The 7096-nt window shown below is 47.2% G+C and overlaps 1 protein-coding gene across 1 annotated transcript in view; it reads right to left on the bottom strand.

Annotated features, from left to right (window-relative positions):
* Positions 1–1305: 1305 nt before the first annotated feature.
* Positions 1306–7096, bottom strand: part of ADRA1B (adrenoceptor alpha 1B) — a 58119-nt gene continuing 52328 nt past the window's right edge. Inside the window, exon 2 of the mRNA XM_030927623.1 lies at positions 1306–2433. Within this exon, the coding sequence (XP_030783483.1) occupies positions 1826–2433 (608 nt within the window). The 3' untranslated portion in view covers positions 1306–1825. The remainder of the gene's footprint in view (positions 2434–7096) is intronic.

Below are 7096 nucleotides of genomic sequence, written 5' to 3'. Positions count from 1 at the left end.
GGACAATCTTGTTTCTCCTTTTGGGGGTATCAAGTTGTAAGAATGTCGTGAGGAAGGCATTTTCAATAAGGAAACTAGGGCAATATACAAAGATAAGCAGAACTAAAAGATGGAAGCTACAGGAAGGAGAAAGAGACTGTGAGTAGCTTGACAATCTTGTTTGTGCCCCTGGATCCAGACATACCTGACACCCCTACACTTTTCAACTACATCAATCACTGGCTCTTTCCCCTTTAAGTATTTTCTCTCTCAATCACCTACAGAATGAATGGTCGATGTGCTAATATTATTGGAAGAGGTCCTTGCCATTTGCAAAATTATGAAGCTCAACTTAGAAAAGCAAAGTAGAAAGAGAAAAAGGGATGGAATGTGGGAAGAGCATTCCTCCTAGGCTTTTCTGAATCTCTGAAGAAAAATGTTTCATATTTTACTCACTGTCCTTTATTCTCTTTTCAAACTCGGGGCTTTCAGAGGCAGCAAAGACCTTAGAATCAACTCCACCATTACACAGACGGGGAACCAAGATCCAGAGAGGGGATGTAACTCTGCTCTTCATACAATAAATCAGTAGTAGGACTGAGACTAGAACCCAAGTTATTGACTCCAAAGAATGCTCCACCTTTCTGTGTGACCTTCCTCAGTGCTTTTTCCCAGGCAGGGTCACAAGTTAGCAAAGCTTGGGAGGGTTCTTGTGCTCCTGTGTGCTGCTGGGCCCCAAGGATCCATACCTTATCCAGAAATGTCTGCAGTTTGGATGTCTTTTCAAGTTCTGTGGGCACAGGCAAACAATCAGTGGAGTGTTGGCCTGGGGATGCAAAGGGAAGGGGAAGGGAACCAGCCCCTCTGTCTGCCTGGGCTTTATCCTCTCAGGAAATAGGCCCATTTAGGGGACTGGCCCGGGAACCCCAGCTAGGGTTGGGGTTCTAGGGATTAGGACCAAGCCAGACATTGCTCAGTGTTGGTCACAGCAGGAAGGAGCCGCGGGAAGATTCAGATTCTGCTAAGGGTCAAAAGCGGGTAAGCAGGATTTATTAGGCAAGTCCAGGGTGTCACGTTCAGCCACAGGGCCAGATTGGTGCAGCCCCTTAGGTCACTAACCACAAAGGCATAAATGGGACCTAGGGGAGCCAGCGCTAATTGTCCTCGGGACGTGGTGAGAGCGGCTCTTCTGGGGTGGAGACTGAAGGGCAGGGGAAAGGAAAGCGAAGAAGGAGCCCAAGACCTAGGACGGGGTCAAATCCGAAGCAGAAGAAGAGGAAACACAAGGCTCGGCCTGCCGCTTGTCCACAAACCACTCAAAGCCGCACAGGAGAAATGACCTTTAATGTCGACTTTGTTTCCAACCCCACCAAAGTGCCATCCTTCAGTGAAGTACAAGGAGGGGCTTGAGAGGTACGAAGTCACGACACACACAACGCCCTCGGCTGCCTCCTGGGCGCACACTCGCTCCGCCCCCCCACCGGGCGGCCCCACGCGCGCACACATGCGGAACACACGCACACCGCACAGACACACTCACTTGCACCCACGGTTAAATACAAGTAGAGAGGGACTCGTTTATATATACACAGAGGGAGAGAGAGGTAAATCCCGGCGGCGTCGGGTCCCCCAGGCTCTCAGCATGCTCGGCCCGGCTCTCCGCGTGGTACCTGGCACCCATGCCCCTGCCAGAAAAGCAGCTGCCCCTCTCCCCGGCCCTCCCCCCCGGTTCCCCTTGGGGCGCGCGTCTACCCGGCGTGGACGCTCCCCAACCCCCTCCGCCCCGCCCTCCCCTCCCCCCCACGATGTTTTCCTCCCCAGGGAAAGGAAGCTGCGCACGGGTGCCCTAAAACTGCCCGGGCGCCAGGGGCATGTTGCTTTTGAAGCTCGGCTGCCCGTTGGCCACGTCGGCCGCGGCCTCGCAGCCTCCGTTGCTGGCGCCGCCGTCGGTCCCGGGGCTCTCGGGCTCGGCCAGGAGCTTGAAGGTGAAGAGCTGGCCCGAGTCGTGGCGGCCGCGGCGGCCGGGGGCCTCAGGCGCGGGCAGGCTCAGGAGGGCGCCGGGCGCCTTCCACTCGGGGAAGGCGCACAGCTCGACTGGCGGCGGCGCGCCGCGGCCCAGGTAGCCCGGGCTCGGCGAGGCCGAGGGCAGGGTCCGCTGGCTGCCGCTCAGGCAGCTGCCGCTGTCGTCCAGCGAGTCCTTGCGCGACTGCGAGCGCTCCAGCGAGCCGCCGCGCGTCCACGGCCGGTAGGTGTAGGCGCAGCCGCCCAGGCGACGGCGGCGGCGGCGGCGGCGGCGGCCGCGGCACTGGCACCCGAGGATGCGCACGAAAGCGCGCTTGAACTCCTTGCTGGAGCATGGGTAGATGATGGGGTTGAGGCAGCTGTTGAAGTAGCCCAGCCAGAACACCACCTTGAACACGGCGTCGGGGGGCTTCAGGGTGGAGAACAAGGAGCCTGCAGTGGGGAGGGGGGTGGGCACGGGCAGAAAGACAGCAATTTGTGAGTAGTCAAGCTCTCGCCCCAATATGCTCCTCAACATTGTCAACCCGCAGCGTTTCTGCCGCCAGGCCTTTCCCCGAGCCAGTTCCTCGGCCCGGAATACTTCCCTTTCCATTTCAAAATGAATGAATCCTACATTCATTTTTAGGGCCAGCCTCAATAACTTCGCCTTTGTCCATGAAACCTTTCTTGATCTAGTTGAACAGCATCTAAGCTCCTATAATTTCTTCTGCTAGCACTTGGCACCGTCTATCAAAGTGGTAACAATAATCGCCCACAATTGCACATCTCTTTTGGGTCAGGCATTGTGCTAGGTGCTTTCCCGATATTAGTTTATCCTTCACAAAACGTCATGAGGTAGATGCCGACTTATTTCCGTGGAAAGTAGAAGGTGTATTAAAGACCTAAATGTGAAAGGTAAAGTTTTAAAGGTAAAAGAGGACAACATAAAAGACTATTTTTTTGATCTAGGGGTGAAGAAAAACAATACTTCAAAAGGACGAATCATGAGGCAAGAATCTGAGAAGATATTTACAATGTCCAAAGCAGTCAAGCGATTGATATTTAGAATATGCAAGGAACTCTTACAAATCAGCAAGAAAAAGTGTTCCCAGTAGAAACGTGGGCAATGGAAATTAGCAGGAAATTTACAAAATAGGAAACTCAAGGGCTAATGAACATATGAAAAGATAATCAAAATATTAGGCAGTCAAATAAAAACCACAAAGAGGCCGAGTGCAGTGACTCATGCCTGTAATCCCAGCACTTTGGGAGACCAAGGCAGGAGGATCACTTGAGCCCAAGGGTTTGAGCTCTGCCTGGGCAGCACAGGGGGATCCCGTCTCTACAAAAGAATTAAGCATTAACCAGGCGTGTTGGTGCGTGCCTGTAGTCCTAGCTACTTGGGAGGTTGAGGCAGGAGGATCCCTTGAGCCCAAGAGTTCAAGGCTGCAGTGAACTATGATCGTGGCACTGCGCTCCAGCCTGGCTGTCAGAGTAAGACCCATTCTCTAAAAAAACAACAATGAAAATGAAAACCACAAAGGGACATATCTGATAGGCTGGCAAAAATTAGGAAGCTGGATACTTCCAAGTTACACAGGGGTGTGGGGTGTGGGGACGCGAGGAGCTTTGTACATGGCTGGTGGGAGCACAGGCCGTACACACATCCTAGAGATGATTCTGGTAGCACTTGGTCTAATTAACTATACATACACCTTGTGACCCAGCCATTTTGCTCCAGGTCACAGATCTCAATGAATTTTCACACAAGTCCATAAGGCTCATATATGAGGGGGCTCATGGCAATATTGTTTGTAGTGACAGGAGGTGGGAGACAACCTGGATGTCCCTTCCTGGGAAAAGTAGAATGGGGTAGATGCATTCTTAGATATTATGCAGCATTTAGAGGCCCGGGGTGACATGTCCACATGACCACATGGAAAGATCTGAAATACATGGTTCTTTGTGAAAAAAGTAGGAAATAGAATGAGGTTTATGACATAATGCCATTTAAGTAGTTCACCAAACAACCACATGCATTTTGCAAAAACACATTCAAATTAACAAAAACATATTAAAGACAGAATGCCTAGGGGTGGAAGCAGAGGGAAATGGGAATGGGAATAAAAGGAAATAAATCAATATAATGAGACAGGCCTGGCATAGACTCATGATGATGAGATGTTACGAATAAGAAACATGATTAACTCACCCCTCTGAATTTGAGATCCCAAAACATTCTATGGCAACATTCAAAACAATTTCCATTTTAAATATAAGTCAGCTGAAACTTGGAGAGGTTAAATGACTTGCCCCAGGTCACACAGCATGCTTGTCATATTATCTGGGATTTAAACTAAATTCTATTTGAATAAAAATGTGTTTTTTTTTAAAAAAAGAAGATGCAATTAATAATCTGTGTAAAGATAAGAAAATATAAAAATGCAAAAAGAAAAACTATTTTAAAAGCACATATAACTCTGCAGTGCCAAAATACCATATTTTGGTATCTATACTTTCAGATTTTTCCTCTTGTATATACAAATTTAAATATCTTAAGAAAAAGGAATACTTTCTAGAACATTTTGTACCTTCTAACGCTCTGTCCCTGCCACCTGGCTTGTGGCATATTTTGTGTTCTACTTCTCCGACTGAGCTTCCCAAGGGCCTGGTCTGTGGGATCATCACTGAATTTATTTGTTAAAAGAAGAGTCAACACTCTTAGAGTGTATCTGAATGGGAGGGATCTTAGCAACTGCCAAGTCCAACCAGTTTGCAAGTGGAGACACCGAGACCCAGAGAGTAGCTGAAAATCCCTGAGGTGGTTGGCACAGATGCCACATGGATTCCCATCTTTGATTTTGGATTGCTCTTGCATTTCCTCTCTGTAGCATTTCACTTTCTTGATTATTTGAGATTTGGCCTGTTTCAAACCTGAAATAATCAAGAAGAAGAAATATAGGAGCCTGACTCCTAATTCTCTGCGCAGTAACTCAGTGGTGGCTACTGGGGGTCAATGACTGGGCTCCTGGTGCAGGACTCAGTCAGTCAGGAATTCAACTTAGAAAGAGGGTTATCCATACCTGGATGTAAGCGCCAAGTGTAAGTACTGACCTCTTTTCAGGTCGGGGGGAAATGTGGCAGTGGGATACTTTCTAGGTTTGGTCTAGGTGAGACAAGGGAGGGCACTATCTTGTGGCCTGTTTTGTGACAAGATTCACACCATTAGTTTGGGGTTTCACCACTGGAGCTACTCTTTTGGATTAAGACTCTGTACAGAAGGCCCCAGCTGAAATGCAACTATGGTATATGAACACCTAGTTATTCCCTGATGCGGGGAGTTGTCTCTGTCCACAGGGATGGGCTTATTTCTGTCAGTGAGTCTGAAGAACATAGGAAACTGGCCTTGACAAAATGGGACACTGGGGAATAAATTTTGGAGAGGGCCAGACATGGTGGTTCACGTCTGTAATCCCAGCACTTTGGGAGGCCAAGGCAGGAGGATAGCTTGAGACCAGGAGTTCGAGACCATCCTGGCCAACATGGTAAAACCATGGACAGGATCTAGAGCAGGAAAGCATGTTTGTTGAGGACAAACTTGTAACTTCGTTTGGTGCCAACCCTGTTGAAGGTGGTTGTGAAATAGGCAATAAATGGATTAATGAGGACGCAACCTGAGAAACTGGCTCTTTTAAAGGTTGCACGAATATCAATAATACTAATAGCTAAGATTCATCATAGCCACCATTTATCTTGTGTGTGTGCTCTGCAGGTCCTGTGCTAACTCTTCACACCACTAGCTTATTTAATAATTATAATTGGAAGGTACCAGTGAGGAAGGTACTGTTGTTGGTCCCATTGTTTTGGATCAAGAGACCAGCATATGGTAGTCATAGTTATTTAAATTCTTATATGTTCATTCATGTGTTCATTTATTCATCCATCCCACAAACACTAAGCTCCTAAGAGGACAAGCTGTGGGAATACAGAGATGAGTTTGGGGTGTGGTGTTGCACCATGGCAGCTAACAGGCCATTCAATAGAGCAAATGAAGCATTAGGAAGGGGGCATACATTTCACTTTCCCCCATGTCCGTGTGGCATATGTTTTTTGGTTGTTCTTCACGTCCATCACACTGGAAGCACCTTGTCAGGGACAATGATGAGCTAGATTTTTGCCTTCATTTTCTTACAAAGTACCCTCCAAGGACCATGGCCTTGAGAAGTGTTCAGCCAAAGGTGAGTGGGTGATGCCAACTTTTCTTATGGGCATTTACTGCCAAATTTGGGTCTGGGCTTGTTACACTGTTTATTCCTCTGAGAAGAAGCAGCCAAGGGCCATTCTTTGCCCTTGGCTCATTATGGTTAGGTAGTGTGGTCAAGTGGCTGGAACCCAGAACTTGGGATGACACAGACCCATATTGAAACCCCTCTTGAGTTATTGGCTGTTCAGCTTTAGAAGAGTTAATTAGCCATCTCAGCCTCAATTTTCCCATCTGTAAAATGGTGACAATATCTGTATCATAGAATTATGGTGAATACATGAAAATATCCATGTAAAATACTTGACACAGAGTCTGGCATCTTGAAAATAATAAGTAGTGACCATTTTCTAAATATACTTTATATCCTGGCCCATTCTTCTCCAGGAACGCAGCTCTGCTTAGCCCCACCTAACTCAGATGGACTTCTTTATTCTGCACCCCATAGAATTCATACAAGCAGATCGTATTTTGTTATTTTATTATTTGCTTTTTCATGTTAAACCATCCCAGGGCTGGCTGAATCCTGGTTCGTCACCCAGATTGTAAATTCCTTCTGGGAAGGAGCTATATCTTCATTTCTTTTCTTTTCCCTTCCAGATTTGTATATATTTTTTATTTCAAAAGCAATCCATGCTGAATTTAAAAAATACATATCACAAAAAGTCTGTTAAGTCTAGAGTAAAAATACTCCACTTAAGCAGAAGGGATCAGAGTTAACAGTTTTATTTTGAATCCTTCCAGGTTTTAAAAAACAGGGTCATACTGCACATTCCTTTCCCCAAATTGCTCTGTTTGCTTAGAGTATGTAAAAGATATTTCCCTGTCAAAGTACGTGGTGCTATTTCACTTCTC

This window comes from Rhinopithecus roxellana, chromosome 3 (assembly GCF_007565055.1).
Source record: "Rhinopithecus roxellana isolate Shanxi Qingling chromosome 3, ASM756505v1, whole genome shotgun sequence".
Taxonomy (NCBI): Eukaryota; Metazoa; Chordata; class Mammalia; order Primates; family Cercopithecidae; genus Rhinopithecus; species Rhinopithecus roxellana.
Note: the sequence above shows the minus strand (reverse complement) of the source record. Positions and strands in the feature narration are given on the sequence as shown.